Source organism: Notothenia rossii (genome assembly GCF_949606895.1).
Source record: "Notothenia rossii genome assembly, chromosome: 4".
Taxonomy (NCBI): domain Eukaryota; kingdom Metazoa; phylum Chordata; class Actinopteri; order Perciformes; family Nototheniidae; genus Notothenia; species Notothenia rossii.
In genome coordinates this window covers 79,935,934-79,958,655 of record NC_136902.1, presented here as the reverse complement: position 1 = coordinate 79,958,655, position 22,722 = coordinate 79,935,934, and the positions used below count along the sequence as shown (strand labels likewise).

The 22,722-nt window shown below is 40.3% G+C and overlaps 1 protein-coding gene across 2 annotated transcripts in view; it reads right to left on the bottom strand.

Annotated features, from left to right (window-relative positions):
• LOC307035997 (cGMP-inhibited 3',5'-cyclic phosphodiesterase 3A-like) overlaps positions 1–16,150 on the bottom strand; it is a 47,587-nt gene extending 31,437 nt beyond the window's left edge. For both annotated transcript variants that reach the window (XM_079675923.1, XM_079675924.1), the window contains exon 1: positions 14,219–16,150. In XM_079675923.1, coding sequence (XP_079532049.1) covers positions 14,219–15,121 — 903 coding nt within the window. In that variant the 5' untranslated portion in view covers positions 15,122–16,150. The remainder of the gene's footprint in view (positions 1–14,218) is intronic.
• Positions 16,151–22,722: the final 6,572 nt, after the last annotated feature.

Genomic DNA, 22,722 nt, shown 5'->3' with positions numbered 1-22,722 from the left:
AAGGACATATATGGAGAGAGGGAGAGAGAACAAGAGAGGGATGATCACAAATCAAAACAAAAATTGGCAAGGAAGAATGTACGAATAAATATAGAGATGCTTCCTCTATCATTACATTACCATTGTGAACTAATATGATGTGCGTTTTTAAATGAAAACAATGAAAGAAACCAAAGCAGCAAATATGAAATCTGATATATCACAATTATTTCCTCTCCTTCCTCCAAAAATGTTTTTATAATTTGCTGAGTGAGCAGAATTTGATACAATGATAACACATGTTGTCTCAATCCAATATACAAAAAGGAAATATCTCAATGATAATGATTTCTGCCGGGATTAAGAAAGGTAAGATGTTCTAAGGAGCATCTCTCCTCATCTCATGCCATCTTAAACCAATTCATGCTTAACCATTAGAGCAACACTTTTCATTCTTCAGATAAAGGCTGGTCATTGAAGAATATATTCTTGTGCTGTAATGTTATGTACTCCTTAAAAGGACTGCAGAAAATGATGTTCCCTCTACAAACTGGCTCATGGTGACCCTAAGTATCTTTGTTTACCCACTCAACACAACTAGCTTGCCAACAGGATTTGGCAAAGCTATCTGTGTATGCAATTTCTGCCTGTTTGCGTTTGTGTGCGTTTGTGTGCATGTATGTGTGTGTGTGTGCGTGAGGGAGAAAGATGCACTGGATGATGATGACTCACCCATCCACACACGTTAATTCAAACATGCACTCATGACCGTCATCACTCAAAACCATGTTAGCGTTGCTCACTGATGCTAATTGTTTCCAATCAGAGTATCAGGGGTCCTGTCAATGCACTGTGAGACCAGACCACCCCAGCGATTGCTTATTGATCTCATTACATGCTCACGTCACTCCGCTTAGCAAGCGTCTGGTCGTTTATCTGAGCATGTTTATCAAATATTGATTTGCATTGATGATGGCGATGTTAGAATATACAGTATAGTGTTAAAGAAATTGAAAAAAATATTTAGAATAGAAATATTAGGTAACACTGACAGTGAATATATAGCCAACATATTAGTGTATCTCTGTGTGTGTGAGTGTGTGTGTGTGTGTGTGTGTGTGTGTGTGTGTGTGTGTGTGTGTGTGTGTGTGTGTGTGTGTGTGTGTGTGTGTGTGTGTGTGTGTGTGTTCTGCAGCGGAGTTGCATGACGAAGACTTTGCACGTACTGTCAAGAAAATACGTTCATGCATCCGTTAGCAAATTAAGATTTACATCTTTGTAATGTCCTTCTCATGATGATGTATACGGGACTACGGATGGAAATTAGCTCAAGGCTAAAATCCGGCTCATTTACATTTGAAAGCATTATTTTGTTTAAAATCTTCATTAATGTGCACTGTCCCGGTTCAAATAAACGATTCAATGAAAAAAAATGACACATAAACAGCTCATAAAACAGCACTATTGTATTTGATCGTATGTCCTGTATCTGCTGATGTGTTTAATGATTAATATAACACATATCAAACAGAGTAAATACAATACAGACAAAACACGTGCTCTATTAGTTTACTGTGTTAACTGGCTCCTCGAATAACGGAATGTTGAAATGTACAAGGCCAAACCAGTAATGAATTCCTGTGTGGATGTGGAATGGTGAAAAAAGTTGAACAAAAACCAAGAAACACACAATTTTTCTCAGGAATCGGAGAACAAATACTGCAACAACATTTTGGACCAATAATGCATCCTTGGACGGAAATCCCAGACATCCCATGTGGTTATCTTTTGTTTCTGTATCTAATTGTTTCACGTAATATACACCACGGTAAAAAAGGTTTTCACCCTTAAAACCCAAAATCAATCAATTATATTGAAAAAGAATAAGAACTGTCTTTATCTCTGAATACTACCACAAACAATTATATATTTAAATGTATACCATTCATAATCTTGCACGCTTTGCTTGTAATTGTTGCCTCACTGTAGCGCACACACACACACACACACACACACACACACACACACACACACACACACACACACACACACACACACACACACACACACACACACACACACACACACACACACACACACACACACACACACACACACACACACACACACACACACACACACACACACACACACACACACACACACACACACACACACACACACACACACACACACACACACACCTTCCTTCCTGCACCCTCAAAGGCTCGAAGTCTAAGTGGAGTGCTTTTCCCTCGTGTTGTTGTACCCATGTTAGGCTACTTACGCCAGCTTGTCATTCTGTACTCCTATTACTGAGAGGGGAGTGCGTCACAGCTCCCACTCCCCACTTCTCTCTGTCAGCTTTCTGCTCACGTTGATTGACACTGACGTTGCCGGGAGTTAGCATTTCAGGCAGAGTCCCATGGGAACAACGTGAGCGTCCAGACACTGGTCTTCCATTTGGAGCTGCATGCATAATGACTTAAATCCCATTTTGTGTCTGTGCTCCTGGAAATTTCACTCTCTCATGTTTCCCCTCCAAAACGTTCAAGATTGATACTCTAAACAGAAAATAACCAATACAAGTCATTTGTGCCGCAGCATTTTCTGCCATACTTGAGGTGCAAGAGTTAAACAAACTTTTATTGACATATTATTTATTTATCAAGACCATAATACTGTACTAACAGATACTGTGAAATACTACTCATCAGTGGATGCTACAGTAATTACGCATACTGTATGAGATGTCACCAAAGTCTCTGAACTAATGCAAATGATATAGATGTAAACTGTCCACAGCGCTAACATTAAATTAAAGGGAGCTCTCATCATCAACAATCTGTGTTAACACTTCATATTGGTGGATTACTGGTTTAAATATCAATAATATCCATGCAGAAATAAAAGGCGTATATCAAAATGTAAATACTTTCGAACAAATATTATTTTAAAAATAAAAATAAAAAATATTTTTGGGGTTATCTTTGTAATCGCTGGTTATCCGAGACATTACCCTGAGTTTGATCATTGTAAACACAGTCTATCCATAAGTAACATGATCATTATGTCTCTATATCAATGTATTATGCTGTCCCTGTCTCATCCAGAGATACAAACAGAGGCCGCTCTGTATGTGAAAGTTATAACTCTTGTTTAAGTGGGTAAGACATGTTTCTTGTTTTCGTTCACAAAAGATAACACTTAGGTCTGAAAGACCAACAACAATAAGAAAGACACAGAGTATGAAACTTGTAGGAGAACAAATACATTGAAAGAAAGCGTCTCTTCTGGGTAGCCGTGTCTTCAGGCTAAACCAAACACACTCAGCCTATTTTACACCCCAGCAGCCTCATCCAATAAGGACTCGTTCTTTGAATTACTTGTTGAATGAGATTGGACAGAGGGAGGTAGAGGAGGAAAAAGTGGGAAGCAGATAAAGGTAGAGGCTAAAGGAAATAATCTGAATGAAAGAAGGAAACACTTGACATTAGCACAAGCTGCACAGGCCCGAAGGAACCAAACCGGATCCTATAGTAAACGTGCGTGTGACTATGCCGCTATGTGCGCGTTTGTGAAAGCATTTGATTGAGACAGTGAGAAAGTGAGAGTAAGAGACGGTGTGTGTGTGTGCACTGTGCAGCGTGTGGACCATCCTGTACACACCTCACAGCCCGAGGCAAGCTCCTTCGTCTGCTCTTCAGATGAGAACCAAACGCTCCCTTCTTGGTGCGTTACCACAGCTCGCAGGAAAAACATGGTGCCATTTATAGAAACGATCCAATTATTTCTGAATATTAAAACTTGACCCGAAATAAACTCTCTCCTCCATACCTGGTTTTACACACCCTGAATACTTTAGAGACATCATAAGAATGTATTACAATTGAGCATAATGCACTAGAGTAATTATGGACTATGATCTGCTGGTTATAAATGGCTGTGGTACAAAGTGATGTAAAAGTTGTTTAATGTGTAGGGACTGCATGCAACAGCAATACGAGTTAAACACAGGATAGTTTGCTTTACACACTCTCATCCCCCTTTCAGTGTGATTTCGCATGTCCAAACCACATTTAGGTGTCCCAATGTGTCAACATGACAGGTGCCAAATTTGCATCCAAACCATTACATTGTCACAAGGTGTCAAAACGCAACCTTGCTTATGATATAAAATATCAGCAATTTTACGCATTACAACTTTAGCATCATTTAGATAAGAAAGGTTCTCTTTTTTAACTTCCCTCACTCCCGCCAATTTTCTATACGGTTAAAACAAAGTGCAGCCACAGAGGAGGTCGAGGTAAAGACACGCTGTAGAGCTGAAACAAGCCTGGCCTCAGTTTGTGAATTCAGAGAAGGCATATCAGGACTGAAGCCAGGCAAAAAAATACAAGCACACATGCAGAGACACTCACACACACACACACACACACACACACACACACACACACACACACACACACACACACACACACACACACACACACACATCAGCAGTCTCTTACATAACACAGTGAGTGACGGCAGATGAGGACAATAATACAGCCTTTGGCATTTGTCCTGTGAAAGTTGGACGGAGAGGAAATTGGGTGAGTGGGAGAGAAAACGGAGAGAGACAGGCAGATAAAAAAGTGACAGGAAGTGAGAGGGAAAGGCAGAGAAAGGCTGAGAGAATGAAAGAGATAGCAACACAGTAGAGAGTTTTTATAGCCTGAGGCAAAATGCCCTGTGGGATAATACTACCCAAATTAATTCTGCAGTCAAGTCATTTTCATGTCTTCTCAGTTTTTCTGTTTCATCAACAGTCGCTAAAGCCTTTCCCCTAAATGTTGCACTGAAGACTAGGAAATAGTGCAGCAAAGTAGTTTGAGACATGACTAGGTTTTATGCAGCATAAAGTTATTTACAAATGCATAATATGAATATCCACACATGTAATAGGCACACTGTATTACACAATGTCAATAAACAATTACTTTATTCAGATGAATACATTTCTCTTGACACAAGATCTACTGAGGAAGTGCTATGCATTTAAAGATTTGGGTCATGCAAATTGAGATAAAAGTATTTATTTTTTTATTTGTCTTATTGTTGTATGTCCTGTTGCATTGTTGGAGGAACTCGGGACTTGAGTTTTTCAATGCCATAACGACACTCCTACAATCTTTGAAATTCAACACAGGAGATCAGATGTATCCCAATGTTGAGTGTCGAGACTTTGGTATCTAATAACTGCTTAGCTTTGCTATTCATTTCAGATTGATATGTTTTGAAAAGAGTTGCATCTTCGAATATGGTCCATTCACAAGAAAACATCTACTCCTCAATGTACACATTTTCACAACCCAGAGTTAAGGCCGAACTTTGTACCAATCAGGAACAGTCATTAGCTGCTATATGTACATCATCAATGTGTGTCTGCAGTTTGTGTGTGTGTGTGTGTGTGTGTGTGTGTGTGTGTGTGTGTGTGTGTGTGTGTGTGTGTGTGTGTGTGTGTGTGTGTGTGTGTGTGTGTGTGTGTGTGTGTGTGTGTGTGTGTGTGTGTGTGTGTGTGTGTGTGTGTCTTATGAGGGATAATGGAAGGGAAAAACACTCCCAGATGCATGTGATGCAATTATACCCTTGATTATCTGATTGGGTAATCTACAGGCAGGCTGCAGGCGTCCAAGACAAACACACTGTCGGCAGACTGTTGACCGAGCATAAACCACAAAGAAGCGCACACACACACACACACACACACACACACCACACACACGCACACACACACACACACACACACACACACACACACACACACACACACACACACACACACACACACACACACACACACACACACACACACACACACACACACACACACACACACACACACACACACACACACACACACACACACACACACACACACACACACACACACACACACACACACACACACACACCAACAATGCATAGATATAATAGAAGCCAAGCAGAAAGGCTGTGATAGAGGTAGCTTACGGTACATTAGTGTGTCTAAGTGAAAACTAAGAAAACCTGATTGTAACAACCATTCATACATATAAAGCTGCACAGCATGTGCTGTGTGTGTGAGACATCGCTTGACAGGGTCAGTGATCAAATCCACAATGACAGTCAAACTCCATCTGAATAAAGATTGCTGCTTTCCGAGGACACAGCACATCTGGGGGCTTCACGAAGGCCAGGCTCAGTGTGTGTATGTGTGTTTGTGTGCACTCCACATGTCGTTACAGTTAAACACACAACATTAGCTGTGCAGTCTACACTCCAAGTTGGGATTTGTTACAGAAAGATGTTGAAAGATGCACGCACAAAATTGACCATGGTAAAATGAACTCTTTATGGCAAGAAAGAAAATGGTAACCTATCTCTTTAAGCTGGTTTCTGCTTTTGTAATCACCTTTATACGTTTAGAAGAAACCATATACAGTATGCCATCATTTCGTAAAGACAGAGTTTTAAACAGACTGTAATGTCTCTGAGCAATCAGTAATAGTATTCATTCAAATGTGTTTTTTATCTATTCATTTATTCACTTTCTTTTACTGTAGCTCTGATTTTGTTCTCCACCAACTCACTGGTGGATTGAAGTTTAGTGAAGCGCTGATTTAAATAATGCTGTTTAGAAAATGAGGTGGGAATGATTGCGTGTCGGGAAAAGATTATCTGACTCATCTATGTAGAGGAAACGAGGTTCGCAAAATGTGTTGTACATACAATGCAGGATAATAAGGGCCAAAGGCAGATTTTCTGATTGATGCTACAATGTAAATTAGGATTCTGAGAAATTGACCCTGGAATAATGTCACTGCAGATAACAAATGCTCTCTCTTCAAAGATCAATTTGCATTGCTTTAAAGGATTAGGCTGGTGTTGAGCTATCTTTCCTAATTATTTTTCAATGAATCAAATTAAAAATACCGAAAGCAAATAATCGAAGTATCCTGCTAAGAAGAGGAAATATAACACAGATGAGCTGAGAGAAATTGTGTATTTAGTGATTTAGTATTCAGAAGAAACATATGACCCAGGGAAACTTTGGCTCTTCAATGTGTTCTTAATAGTGTTTGGATGATCATGAGACTGGGGCCTATAGCCTTAAATAGCAGCCGGAAGCCTTGCATTTTAACAGGATGGATTCTGTGTTGGTTTCATGGGATTTGCTAATAATCATTTTAGGATAAACTAAAACCACAGGTATTGAAGAAGTTGCTCAATACAAAAACACTGCAACACTGTTGTCCAGCTAAATCAGTATAAGTGTTAAGTTAGGCCTTTTTCTGTAGATAAAGTTGAAGAGTTTTCATGTTATATATGAATCTCTAAGTGTCTAACACATTGAGATTTACTCTTTTTGATGTAGGCAGGGGAAATAAAGGTATAGCTCTGAAAGAACACACAGAAGTAAATGCCAAACATTCCTTCATAAAAAACACTGGTTTTATGATGATGTAAACTGGTTTTATGGTCTCCAAACCATCTATGCTGTAAATATATATGTTCAAATTGAAAATCACTCATTATGTTAAACCTGCGTTCTTAAAAGCGCAAACTGACAAATGTCATGAAAGTGAAGCACTCACATAAAACAGTCAGCGCAGAACTGTTTATAACTCTCTGCCTCTGACTGAATGTTTACTGTAGTGCAAGAGAAAGGTAAACTGACATACTGACTGACTTACAGTATGGAAAGATCTAGATTCTGCTAGTTGATGCTGCCCCCTTCCCAGGCCAACCACCATCCCCCCTCTCACCTCTCACCGAGCATATTTTGGAGCTAAAACACACCATTGAATCAAGTAACAAGGCAATCCTTGTCCAGGGCCACCAAACCTCATCTGGACAGCCAGCAGGGAAGCCACTGTAAGTGTATGTATAGTGTGTGTGTGTGTGTGTGTGTGTGTGTGTGTGTGTGTGTGTGTGTGTGTGTGTGTGTGTGTGTGTGTGTGTGTGTGTGTGTGTGTGTGTGTGTGTGTGTGTGTGTGTGTGTGTGTGTGTGTGTGTGTGTGTGTGTGTGTGTGTGTGTGTGTGTGTGTGTGTGTGTGTGCGTGTGTGTGAAGTGGCCTAGCCAGGTTAAAATTATTCGCTGCTGCCTTTCCACACACACACACACTTTTTGTTCTTTCCCTGGCCCTCTCCTTTCTCTCTGTGGGAGCATATGGCATAGCGCCATATTCATATTATGCAGAGACAAACGCACACGCGCAATATCTGTCACACAAAACAACACGCGATCGAAACGTGCCTCAGCAGTGTGTCTCTGAATCTGTGTGAAGGCTCGGAGCGATGGTGTGTTTAGAAAACAGCGCAGAGAGGTTGAACACAGGGACCAGATAGTTGTCCTTTTACCATCAGCACTTCTGCTGCGTTTGGCAGCAACACTCCTCTCACTCCCCCTGTTTTCCTCACCCTCCCCAGCAAATCTTTCAACACTCTCGCTTTCCCCCCCCTCTCACACAGTCGCTCCTGCATCAGGTCTCCTCAAGCTAGTTGGTCCACCCCCTTCCTCTACACACACACACACACACACACACACACACACACACACACACACACACACACACACACACACACACACACACACACACACACACACACACACACACACACACACACACACACACACACACACACACACACACACACACACACACACACACACACACACACACACACACACACACACACACACACACACATTTGGCTGTTTGACTGCTGCTTGGGGCTGGATGCAGCCTGTGCTCATGCCAGTGTGTTCTTTTCCTTCAATCACTTTTTTTTAACCCATCTTTCTGTCTCTGTCCACTATCTTCAGCGTCTGTCGCTATGTCTACCTTTTCTGTGTTTCTTTTGAATGAAATGAAACAGCTGCACCTCCGGCAACAGAGGCTTGCCTACTAAACCAACTGCTTACCATGTTTTCTTTTAACCTTGCCAATGAACATTAAAAACTGACTTAGAGAAGGACAGTCAATATGTATTCCAATTATGCACTGGCATATTTGGCATGATTGAAAAATCATGCCAAATGTTATGTGTTCATTATAAATAATGACAATATGCTCCTTTATCTCAATCAAAGGCATAATAAGCCTCAATGTTACACAAAGTCAGATAGCTCCAGCAACTGGAACAGGTTGAATGTCTCTCTGGAAATGTATTTGCGTCAATGAGAGAATGTGGGCCTTCCTTCAAATAGATCTCTGAGCACATGTCTCTGCTTTAATGTCTCCCTCAGCCCTCCCTCCTCTTTCAGACACATACTGTATATGATGATGAGATGATGAATATGTTATGCAACACAGAATGGCCTTATTCAAGGGCTGACCTCCATTTTTAAATGAACAAAGATTTTGAAATGACAAGAATACTAATTTGTTTTGCCCTGCAAATGCTCAACATGTTTCCAATGCTTATCATACTGTAACTTGGTCATGTTTTGGTGGGCTTGGATAAAAGAAGTGACTGAATGTTGCATTTTTCTAATGAACTGTGAAAGAAACACTGAATGATAAATTGTAAAAAGAAAAAAACACTTGGTGTCTTGGACATATCACCACTTCTTTTTAGACATTCTATTTATGGTTGTCATCATTTTGTATAAAGCAACTGCTTTTCAATTGCATGTGACACAAAAACCACTAACAGAGGCCTTTCCCCCGAAACCCCCATCCCACTGAGACCCTCGTTAAAAAACAAACAACTTCTGTCAAATGCAAGGTCTCTGTGCAAAGATCACAATGGAGTCAAATTCATGTCAAAATCATCAGATATTATTTAACTTATCATCGTGCTTTTAAAACTCCCTTAATAGCTGAATTATTCTGCATAGCAGTAAAACACCAAAACAATAAATCACTCTCTCCCACCATAAAAGAAAAAAAAACTGAAATAAAGCCACATAGACTAAGCTATTTCCCATTTTCTGTTCAGCAGAGTGCCTGTCTTGCCTCTGGCTTTGCAGGCTGCACCAGCCTGCTTCATGAATACTGCACCACCAACGCTTGATGAAAACCCCCACTTTTTTCTCAGGTAGAACTGCACTCTGGAGAGCTTCAGTATCTCGTTAAACTAGACCTACCAACTGTGAATGATTGTGTCAGAGAGAGACTTTAAGAGAGAAGGAAATAAAATAATTTAACATTTGAAGAATGGTTGAATTTCTGATTTGTAATACATCATTAATGGACACATTGCAGGTTATACAATGACCCATGGCTGACTGAAACACACAGAAAAAGTGAATTACTGTGTTTATTATATAGTACATTAATTTAATTCTGATAAGATAAGATGGTACTTTATTGATCTCAATTTTGGAAATTGTTTTTGTTGCTGCAGCAGCATAAAAGACAAGGCATTTTTACAATAAAACAAAACTAGAAATAAACAAGAGTAGAAAGAAAAGAAAAGAAAATAGAAAATATACATGTTGAAATAGAAAATATACCTGTAGATATTATTTATACAAATATATATATATATATATATATATATGACATATGGAATATAAAATATTGAACAGATTATATATGTGTAAAATGTACAAAGTGATTTTATAAAATGCAATGGAAGCATCAGGAGGTGTAAAATGTATTCTTAAAATGTTAAATAATTATGTCATGGTTTCTTTCTCTCGGAAATGATACCACACGATTTGGTATGCAGACCTCGGCTTTGTCCAAAACCACTTCCTTGCTTACCGATTCACAATTTCCTTTAAAATAAACACTTGAATCATCCTCACTAGGTGTGTTTCAACCTACCTGTTTTAATGCAAATATCTCATCTTAGCATAAAGCCTAGTTGATACGTCACTAGGCTGGGGTCGTAAAGCTGGTGAATTGATAAAAGCGAAATGGGACAGAGGTCATGGAATCAGATTAAGTGAATGAATGATACATGAAGCATGCGACTTAAACGTCCGTGGAGGCTTCTACTCCACTGAAGGGACAAAAAAGTAGCAGCAGATTAAACCAGTCTCAGCCTCATTGCTTCACACGGATATGATGTAACCATTCTCACATTATTACATGAAACACACAGAAATGTCATAATTCCATCAGGTAATCTACATTGTTTTTCACAGTCTGGTAATTTGTTTGACTTTGAAGCCTAGGTGCAATCCATTTGTTTGTGTTTCTCTGTGCCCTGCATCAATCTCCATGTTCCTCTCACTGATCCTCACATTACACAGTGAGGAAAGGCTTCAGGAGGAAACGCTGTCCTCGGCAACTGGTCAATTCTGAGGTAGTTTAAGTTTCAAAGTTCAATTTGTCATCGGTCTTGTTCCAGACATGACAGCGCAGAACGGCTAATGGAGCTGTTCTAATAGTACAGATAGTCCGGTAACTCAAGGTTCCCTGGATACCAATTAGTAATGAACAACCAAGCAGCCAAAGTCAGACTAATGTGGGATCAGCTCCAGCTACCAAATGAAACGGTGAAAACTGTGAGATGAGACATGTGATTCTGGATCAAGGCATTCTGAAAGGTGTGTGTGATCTCCTTTAAAAAGGGCCATTGGTGACTCATCACCACCATATTGACACTAAATAAAACGCCTTGAAGGTTCTCAATTCTACGTTCAGACCATTAATAGCAGCAAAGAACGATTTGCTATGTGAAGATATGGAGTAATGGCATGCTGAGTAGGCCTATGTGCATTCTCTCTTCGTTTTAAACCAAACTTCTCTTTTGTTACAGTATGTGTAGCAGGTTTGACTGTGTGTGCATGTGAGTCCTTGTTTGTTTGTGGGTTCAACTGGCAAGCTAATTGTCGTTATAGCGCAGTGACCGCTAATAATGTTGTGCCAATCAACAGTGTTGTCATGAACGTGTAACGCCCACCCACACTTCACATTAACACTATGTTGCTCTGTCAACACTGTTGACTTTGTTCGCACTGTTTCCGATGTTAGCACCATTAGCTGCTAGCTGCCAGCTCAGCCGTCGCCATGTTGAGAGCCTTGTGGAAGATATGTTAGATATGTTCTGAAATTATTATTGAGGACCTATAATTAACTCTCACAAAGATGATTAGCCTACAAACAGAGAGAATGTGAGTTATTTTGTCGAAAATAGAGGGTGTTTTGAAAAATACAATAAACTTTTATCAGTGGAAATGTTGACGACAAAAAAGCAGCAGAAATGTTAAGAAAGCTCAAATACAAAATATTGGCGTTTTTTTATATCCAGGAACATGGCACTGCTATATTGCAGCTTTAAAATGGTAGCAATAAAGTGTGAAAGCTATGCCAGAAACAAAATAAATCATCTCACATTGAGAGATTGTGAGCATTTCAACTACACCACAAACCAATAGAAGAGAACTGATGAGCCATTTAATCACTGCTATTAAGGTATTCTTCCTGAGTCACACGGTCTTTCCGTCTCTCAAAGTCTACAAATGGGTCGAGTCGAGGTAACATAGCCAGCCAACAGAAGAAAGAGACTGACAGAGAGTGTCGGTAAGGATTACGCTGCTTCTCCACTTAAGCCACATGGGTGAGTATGACACAAGCTCCCCCCACTCAGAATGATCACCGTGAATCCCCACTGCACATCCATGTGAATGGATCTCCCATGTGGCAATAACACTGCCAGCTCCTCATTTGTTTCTCCCTAAAGCTCTTGGTGTTTACATAGAATATAGATGATGCACACTCGGGGGGAAAAACTGATTGGTGGAAAACATATTTGTTTCAGCAGCAGATCACCCATTTGTAGAAACATTATATCAAATTATGAATTGATATTTTTTCTTGATATACAAATGTGAATGAGTAAGCGTGGGATATGCATACATATCAGATGTTAGAGTCAGTTGTGGAAAATGCTTTAATATAAGCTGAGAGATATCACAGACAGTTTTAGGCTTTTGCATAGTAGCCTAATTGGTGGATCATAGGTCATAATAAATATAAAGCAAAGCAAAAATTAAGGATAGATGTTAAAGACATCCTGAGGGCATATTGGGAAAGTACATTATATAATGGGATCCCACTTTTTTATGAAGATTGTGATTTCTGTCAAGTAATGATGTGGCACTAAAAAGTACTAAAACGGTGTTGATTCAACAGAAAATTAACCTTAGTATATACATTTGTTTTAAACTTACTCTGGTTGTCTGTAACTTGATAGAACAAAACCCATCACTTATGATATTAGGCTGCAAGCAATCAGCGATTTTCTCTACAGTAAGTGTAAAAGTTCAAGGGGCAATAACAGTAAACCAACAGGCAACGAGTACACATTTAAATTAAATATAAACAAACAAGATTTAGGAAAGTATGTTGAGAAGGTGTAGGTGCTCTGCTCTTTGAAAAAGCCAGGATATTGTTGAATTGTTTCACCCAGTTAATAATCACAGGCCACAGTGTAAATATCTCCTCTTTTCACTACACCATCAGTCACTACCAATTATCTATCCTGCAAGTTTCCAAAAATAGAACAGCCACCTCCAGGAACAACAAAAGGAATACTTTTTTTAATTAAGATTTTAAAGATTGATATACAATATTACTATGAAATGTATAATCCTATACTTTTTCTTTTTCTGACACTACAGTAGGCTGCCACAATAATCATGTACAAGAGGAGGTTCTTTTGAGGACACAGTGCCATCACATTTTGCTCCATCATGTGTTAAATTAGGAAACACGTGCACCTCACCACTTGCCAGCACCCAGGATAAACAGAGGCTTTCAAAAATATTTACATGAGATCTCACACCTACTAAGCATGCCCGCACACAAATACCCGCCAACAAGCACACACGGTATGGCATGCTAAGTGCACGTTATCAGTAGAAAAAACAGCAGAGCACAATGATGATGACCAAATTAACCAAAGTGTCAGAGCAACGATAAACAGCACTGTGTGCATGGTGTAGAGAAGATTGCAGATCTAAACACCATAAAAGGCGTACAATCACATAAATACTTTGTGAGCAATGGGTCGCAAATGCTGCAACCTATGTTAGTAAAGCACACAAGTCATTGCAATATAATAATATATATAGTGTTTTATAACAATGTGTGTTACTCCGGCTTGCCCGTTATCACGAAGGAAACGTGCGTAAAGCTGCCACAAATGCCAGGACACCAAAAAGCAAAGCAGGTCTACAGTAGCTGAAATTAAATAAGAAAGGCGAAAACAAAACGTAAATGGTGCTCTGGTTTAGAAGTTGAACACGTCTTACCTGGTCCCGCGGAATGCAAGGCAGTGAAGTCCTGCGGTGGGACTTGCTGTTGCTCTGACTGTGAGCCATCATTTCCGAGGCCGCTATGGAGCTGGACCTCCGTCTCCTTTTGAAGACAGGGATGTCATCCTCCTTCGCCCCGGTCACAGAGCCACAGCACCCCGTCCCGCTGGTCCCTGAGGCCGGCAGGAGCCGGTCAGCATACCTCGCAAGCAAAACCCCCAGCAGCCCCAGCAGGTAGGCCAGGTAGGGTCTCCAACTGGCCCGGAATCTGCCCAGAGAGATGAGTGAGACGGTCCTGATGACGCTAATGAAGACGAGGATGGACACTCCCTGACGCAGCCGGACGACCAGCAGAGCCCCGCTGCCCAGGCAGCCGAGGACTACCAGGGTTGCGGGAAGGGACAGCAGCTGCTCCTCCGCGCCGCGCAGGAGGGACTGCGCCGCGGCTTCACCCAAGTTGCACACGGCCAACAAAAACACCGCGTTGCGGATGAGCACCCCGCAACGAATCAGATAAAACCCGACCCAGAAGAAGGCACATACGAGTGTAAAAACGGGGGGGACGCAATCGCACACAGTCAAGAGCAGCTCCCCAGCGCAGCTTACCACGAAATGAAGACGAGAGCCGCTGCTATTTGCGTCGCTGCTGCTGCTTGCATCCCAGTCAACCAATCTGAGCAGCAGAGCGAGAATAACGGAGACTGAGGCAACACAGACCGCAGACGACACTCTTCGGCAAGTCCATGTCACGGCGACTCTCAGCCACGACTGGCTCCATGCGTCCTGGTGCAACGGGGTGACACATGTCTTCACGTAGCCGTTGCGCTCTAACGCTGCCCGGGGATATTTTTCATGAGCGCTTCTTGATGAACCTCTGTCGCTGTCTGCCTCCAAGGCCATCGCTGATCAGTCAAGCAGAATGCTGTGTTGACCGTCCAGCAAAATAATATATTTAGTGTCAGTGTCAGCGTCTCAGTCTACATGTTCCACCTTGGATTCCCATGATAATACATGCTCTTTGTGTGAAGGTGACACCAACATGTTGGTCAGTGATGCATGCCTCCAAAACAAAAGTTCAATAAGAATGCGCAGGCTATACTGGTTGAAAAACCCTTCCAAATTATGGGGTTCCCAACTTTTCTTTGAGTTTTGTGTTCCAGAACTTCCCCATTCCCCATTGGTCTATTGGGTTGCCTCCGGTTGTCAACCAGTGAACCAAAAAAGTAACCCCTGGCGTTTCACACATCTAGGCCACTGCCTCCACTCCTCCATATAGTCTCTTGCTCACCCTCTCTCTCTTTATATCCCCTCCCACTAGACACTACCCCTGTTTTGTGCTGCTCTGGTGATTCCTTCAGCTCTTCCCTGCGTTTCGGTTCATTCTGTAGACTGATGTGACTCTTTTGGAAGTGGATGGATGCCATGTTTACATGGAGATTTCCTGGCTTGTTCTGGAAGATGGAGCAGCCCATTATCTGAATTAACTATAGTGATCCTGTAATACATTTTGGAGGTGCTACACTGTATAAATATGACAGGATATTATACTGGTACCACGCAACTTGTAATGATATCATTTATCAGTCGGAGGTTAGTCAAACACACTATGTAAAAATAGGTATGTATTTACTGCAATAGAAGCAGCTTATTTCCCTTTCCTTTAGTCTGAATAGACCCAGGTCTATTTAGACCACTGGATGTAGGCCAGAAAAATAGACAACCAGAGAAGCACAATCCAACAAAAAACAATGAGCATAATCTGCTTTAGTAATAATCATCTTGCTACTCATTTTTTTTCCTAGATTACAATCCTAAATCACATCATCCTCTGCCTACTGTGTACCCGACTGGCAGTGGACAAGTTAGCAGCCTTCACCTGTTTGCCCTACATTTTATGAGAGGATTTAAAAGTATGCACTGCAATATATAAAGCTCTTTCTGGAGTATTATTCATAAAAGAAAATCGTTTAAATTGGTTGAGGAAAAGCATTACAACATTTTTGTTGTCTTCCGTGTGCTAAAGTAAAAGCCGTATTTTATCTGAATTGCTGAAGAAGTAAAAAACCGTCAGTCAAAAAATATTTATAATACACAGAGTAAATGTTGTTACATGTAGTTATGCATCAGAAAAGTGTGATGTCTCCTTTCCCCCATTAAAAGTTTGAGTTATGATGCAACATAGGAACGGTGTTTTATTGCAGCAGTGTTACACAACTTGAGCCAGTGCAATAAGTCAAGTGCAATCAGGGCATAAATCTCAAAATGTAGCCATACCATCACAATAGACAGTGGATATTTGCCAGTATAAACTCTTCCTTCTCGTTCAAGCTATAAAAAAACCTGGTCTGCATGTCAGGGGGATGTAGAGATGAAAACTTTCACTACAGGCAAAATCCTTAACTTTGATTTTTGTTTTAGGTTAAAAACAATGTATAATGGTTGACCACATTCCAAAGTGACAAACAACTAAACAGCCTCAGTCCTGATTTTCCTATACATTTGACCGACAAAGGATGTTGACAGCTACAGTTATTTTGTTCATGCTGAATGTGTAGTCACTCGCCAACTCAACCATCTCTAAAGCACTACATTCTTGAAATGAACTACGATATTGTCCTATACATTGGGACCCACAAGCAAATAAATTAGCAGCCCTCTCTTTGCTATTTATCAGCAATAACACATTGTAAATCAAATGTTGGCAAAGGTAACCATGATAATAACATTGTTCGACCTTTGCCATCAAAGACGTTGTCCAGACACACTCCTCCAGTTACACTGAGGAAGTGTTGTAACAATATCATCTATCACTAAGAAGTGCTTGATGAGACCTGGATGTGAGCCTGTGTGTTTCATTGTTGGCCCTCATCAGCTCATCTATAGGTGGGTTGGTTACACAACCACACTTAAGGTATACATCCTGATATACTGTCATCATGTATAAACGTTCTGCTTTATGCTCCAACCTGTCGGACTGGATGAGGACTTCTTCACAAGATGTTCCTGTAAGCTTGCGTAATGTTTATGGTAGGCCTAAAGAACAGGACACTGTATGCTGCACTATATTTTAATAAACATAAAGACAGAAGAAATATATTCTATGATTGATACGTACAACTACTGCTAGACAGAATAACACATTTGGGCTATAACAGAGACAAAAAAAAGTATTAAAAAAACATCACAATGCGGCACTCTGCATCCCACGCATACAAATGATTATCAATTGTAAGTAGCCTATAGCTTTTCTCAACATATAGTCTCACAAGAAATAACCAGGGAGGTGACACAAATCACACAATTAAACAAAAATGACTGATAATTAATAAAACTTCTATGGACACCTCAGCATGTTCAACAAGCATTAGCTTATAGGGGGATAGAAATAAAATGAAAAACCACCAATGTTAAAATTAGCAGACAATACTGTGTATGAACAATATGAAAGCCTACAGCTACTGCAGCCACACACATTTTAATAAAATAGAGATCTGCTGACACGAGCACACTGCTTACATTAACCACTAAATATGTTATCTGAGGCCTACTCACCTGTCTGAACGTAATGGTGCAGTCATCGCGAGTGCCTCCTAAATCGGCTCCAGGTTCTGCCCTAATATAACCACTCCACTCAGCCTGTCTGTCCTAAAGAACTGCTCAAAGCTTTCAAAAATAATGAGCCCAAATCTGCAATCACATCAGAGATGACTGTCAACCGCAGAAATGCATCACAGACCTCAGTGAATGTAGATGCGCTTCGGATCACTGAACTCACCTGGAGGATCCATTAGCATGTTAGCTTAGCAAACACCTTGTTAATTATGGGTTTGTTTGATTTGGGTCACTTAGCGTGCTGCCCGGTCGGTGTGTTACATTTGATTACTTTGGGTAGGCCTAAATGACAACAATCTTCCTAAAAAAAATTCAAAGATAATGCCCTGTTGTGATAATGCTAACCATGACCCACATGCCCCGATACTTCATTTTATTGAATTATTGCGCCCTGTTGTATTGTTCTCTAATTGCTGGCCTTGGTTTGTGTACTTTTTTTCTGCTGCTCTGTTACAGATGACTTTGAATGTAGCAAAGTCCAATGCTTGTTAAAAGTTCCTACTGTATGAATATGTTCAACCCTGTATGAGTATCAAGAGACCAAAGTATCAAACTCAGTTGAGTTTGTTTCTAACAATAATACAACTCTTTGTGGAATAATGTCCCCCATTTATTGTAACTTAGATTAGATTATAAGCACAAAAAAAACTATAAACCAGGCAGGAATCTCTTAACACTGCAAGTTTCTTAATCATTGGGTGACTAAAAATGATAACATATTTTTGCTCGACTAGTAAGCTTTGTCATGGTTACAGACTTTGAGAAACTAAAAATACCCAACACACAACACGGATACCGAGAGGAATGTTATAGGGTGGTGGGCCAATTATAATAAAAAGTAGGTTTTTGATTCCCCTTTTTTTCCTACTCTTCTTCTCAGTTTAAACAATTGTCTAACTTCTAATGAGCCCAGAATCTCCAACCGTCTCTCACACAAAGACCCACACACATTTTCCAACATACGTCATGCATATTGCATTGTACACTGCACGGTATTTCATTAAGCTTCACTGCCTTAGTATACAGTATCTCCAAGTTATAAACTGGGGTAGAGCTTACAGCCTTGTCCTGCTGCATGTGCAACTTCTGCTTTTTAGACATTATAACGTGTGTTCCTGTTGTCTTAACCTTTTTAGGATAATGGCACAATAAACTATTTGTCATGTTCTGACATACAAGGCCAGTGAGACGTCACTGCCCAGTTGTTTGGCCGCCAGAGACAACAGACTGCCTGCCCCTGTACGTGCATAATATGTGTGTATATCACTGGCTCCTTGCGTTTGAGTGTGTCTACATGTATGAATGTGAGGAGAGAGAAGGGGCTGTGTCAAGGGGGCTATGCAGCAGTGAGATGACTGATCTCTCTCTCTCTCACCTCTTCCCTAAACATCAGAAATATTATTTGAAGTAGCTGCTCTGACCCTTTCCTGCTCCGAGGGGGGAACTCTTTACCCGTGGCACTCAGTTTTGGGAGCAGTGCCACACTCAAGCAGTGACTGAGGACAGCTTCTATGCCAAGGACACACGACTCACTGCTCCAAACAAAGCACACCAAATGAGTGCTCCCCTGCAGACGTCACAGACAAAGCAGAGTCTGACTGTATGAGAGGTTCAAAAAGAAGCCACTCTTACACAGGGAGGGGAAAACACAGTGTGGTCATAATGATTATCTGTGTTTGATTATGTATGCAGAGTTCGGCAAATAAAGATGTATCTCAACAGAACAAGTATACTGTATGTTTACTATTTACTGTTCTATATATCTCTGTATGTGCTGCTCAGAATTCCTAATGGAGAAGTACATCTTTTTGGGGAACTTCCTGCAATCGGATGCCAAGCAAACATACACAAGGGGAATTTAAAGGCAGTAAACAGCAAAGGTTCAAGTCCAGGCAACCTTTTTTTGTAGAACTTTGTTGTTAATGTCATTTATTTAGAAAGGGCTGTTACTTATTTATGGCTTCTATACTATATCGTAAGCCATAAGGTAGATTACAGAAAAGGCTTTTTGAGTAAGCGTTGACAGAAAATAAATATAAAAATCATGCGAGTAACTGGTCAAATAGGCAAAAAGTGCAGTAATCTATCATGTCATCTCTCTTTTGGCTCAACACCAAAATGTGTTATGATTCTGGTCACTTGCTTGTGGCACCATCTGCCATATTTGAGCAGCTGAAAATACACGGGATGCAGAACCAACAGCATGAAGAAACTCTGGAGAGCCAGAAATCTGTTGATTGTAAAAGCATAATTCATCAGGTGACCTGTGTAAAAGTCTCGTAATCTTTACACAGTTTAACATTCGAAGCAGGGAAGCAGAATTCTTAGTAAAACGTTTCCACTGAAAAAACAAACCACTTGCAAATTAAATAGTAGGAGGCATGACGATACAGCTTTTCTACTTTAAGAGCTCTGAAAGAAGATCTTCAACAGCTTTGATAAATGTTACATGAAACAAGTAGTTTTGTCTTGCATTGACTCAATTGCAAATGACACGAATGAATCATAATTATATGAACAATGTTGTTTGAGATTTGCAAAAGATACGCACACAGCTGCACTACAGGAAGAAGTCAAAGCATCAATAATTCTCCACATAGACAAGATGAACAGGATGCATGAAAGAATAAAGACATACAACATATATTTTTCAGAATATGCTTACACAGCTGCTTTGTATGTATAAAAGTAAGCTTTATTATTACTATAGAGGCGAAGTCCCTCCCTTTCCGGGGGAGCTCCATGGGACCTTACTTCGGAAAAATTATGTATTGAAGTCAATGGAGAGAGAAAACTTATCTTATCCCGTTTGAATTGTGCCACGAATTACACATATGATGTTTGTCAATTCAAAAGATAATTTTGCAATTAAAAAATAAATAAAATGTGTCGTAAAACTGTGAAGTTACACATTACTGTGTGTGAAACCGCTCAATGAACTACATCTCCCGTCTCGCACCACACACCAAGACGGCCGTCACGTTGGCACATTTCACTTCTTTCTTTCAGAATGAGGCGAAAAGTATTAAAAGAGGTGAAAATCACTACAAGTCTGGACATGGTGAGAGCTGTACACAGAAGGGGAGTTAGTCGGTTCCGTAAGAGCCAGCATGTAGGACGGGGATTCTGGGATTTGTAGTCTTTCTAGTTGCGTATTTTTCATAGTCTTATATTTCAACAGTTTTACGACGAACTGTGACTTTTTTGACATGGAAATTATTTTTTAAGATTGACAAACATCATATGTGTAATTCGTGGCACAATTCAAACGGGATAAGATAAGTTTTCTCCCCCCATTGACTTCAATACATAATTTTTCCGAAATAAGGTCCCATGGGTCGGAAGTAGATGGGCGGGACTTCGCCTCTCTATGTCCTACTGAACCACAATACATTTATGGCTGTCTCTTAGATGGCAAATAGTGCAAAACTGATCAGTGGAATCACTAACAAACTATAACATTTTAATAAAGTTATTTGCTAATCAACAAAATAAGACTGAAATGCACACATGCAATACCCGAACTGGCACCTCACAAACATGCACACATAAATATATCTCCATTGCCTCTTAAAAGTAGTCATATGTAAATAAAAAGTTGTTTATGAGTTAACGCAGCAGAGACTATCCTGTTCCCGTATTATCCATGTGTTTACAAGGAGGTAAAAAAGTGCTATAAATGAATAGCCGAGAAGCCAGAACACATTATCCTCAACCTTTTCTTTCCAAATAACACAGGCACCCTGCCTAATACTGGCTCCCGCAGCGTCTTGATCCCGTCAGCTCCTGTTGGTTAAAAACAAAACTTTACTGGACACCACTGCGTCAGCAGCATGATATGCTGTCTGCTAACCCTTCAGGAATCCATGGACTGCTTATCAGGGCTGTGATAGCAACTTCAGAATGTGTGTGTGTGTGTGTGTGTGTGTGTGTGTGTGTGTGTGTGTGTGTGTGTGTGTGTGTGTGTGTGTGTGTGTGTGTGTGTGTGTCCAAAACACTTTCATGCCTGTGATTGCACATACATATGCTTGCATTTATGTAGGTATTTAATATGTTTGATCTATATGCGTGTTAGTGAGGATTCAAGATTCAAAGGATGTATTGTCATATGCACAATAGCTACAGCATAGTATTCACAATCTAAATCTTAAGTCTAAGGCTCTTCCGAAAATATATCATTCGCTTTTATAACTTTAAAAGACAAAACATATACTAATGCAATAAAATGGACATAAAGGTGCAAATGGGTTGCAGGGATAAGAATGGTGTGACCTCCCTGCAGAAAGAGAAGATATGTGCTATAAGGGGTTGTACCTTTGCTTCACTGCTGGTCTCAATCCAATTTATTTGCACACTGTCCCTCCATCCTTGTGTGTCTTGCTTTCACATCTACCACCTCTGACTAACCCTCTCTCAATGTGTGTTTGTCTAGCTATCTACAAACCACTGGGATAACATGTATATTCACACACGTATACAAAGCAGGGCTACTCATCCCCCCTGTGCTGTCCAAATCCCACTTAAACAGAGCAAATATAAGATGTAACCTGGTGTGGGAGCATGTGAGATGAAGAGACGTGAGGCAATAGAAAATACCAATGAATTATATAGAAAGGCCTGAATATTTAACAGCCTGTCGTCTTATATGTAAGCGACAGGATCAGACGAACGGTCTGACAAGATGAGGCTACTGAACAGTTTACAGTTTTATTCAGTCTGAGGCCAGTACAAACATGAACAATATGCTATACCTACTCTCCCATTGCAGTAAAAATAACAATAAAACATGTACATTTGTGTAGAACATGTGGCATAACAATAACACCTCAAATGTAGTTTATTTAGGCTAGACATAAAGTGAAGAGGAGAGGGACTGTATTGTTCACTGG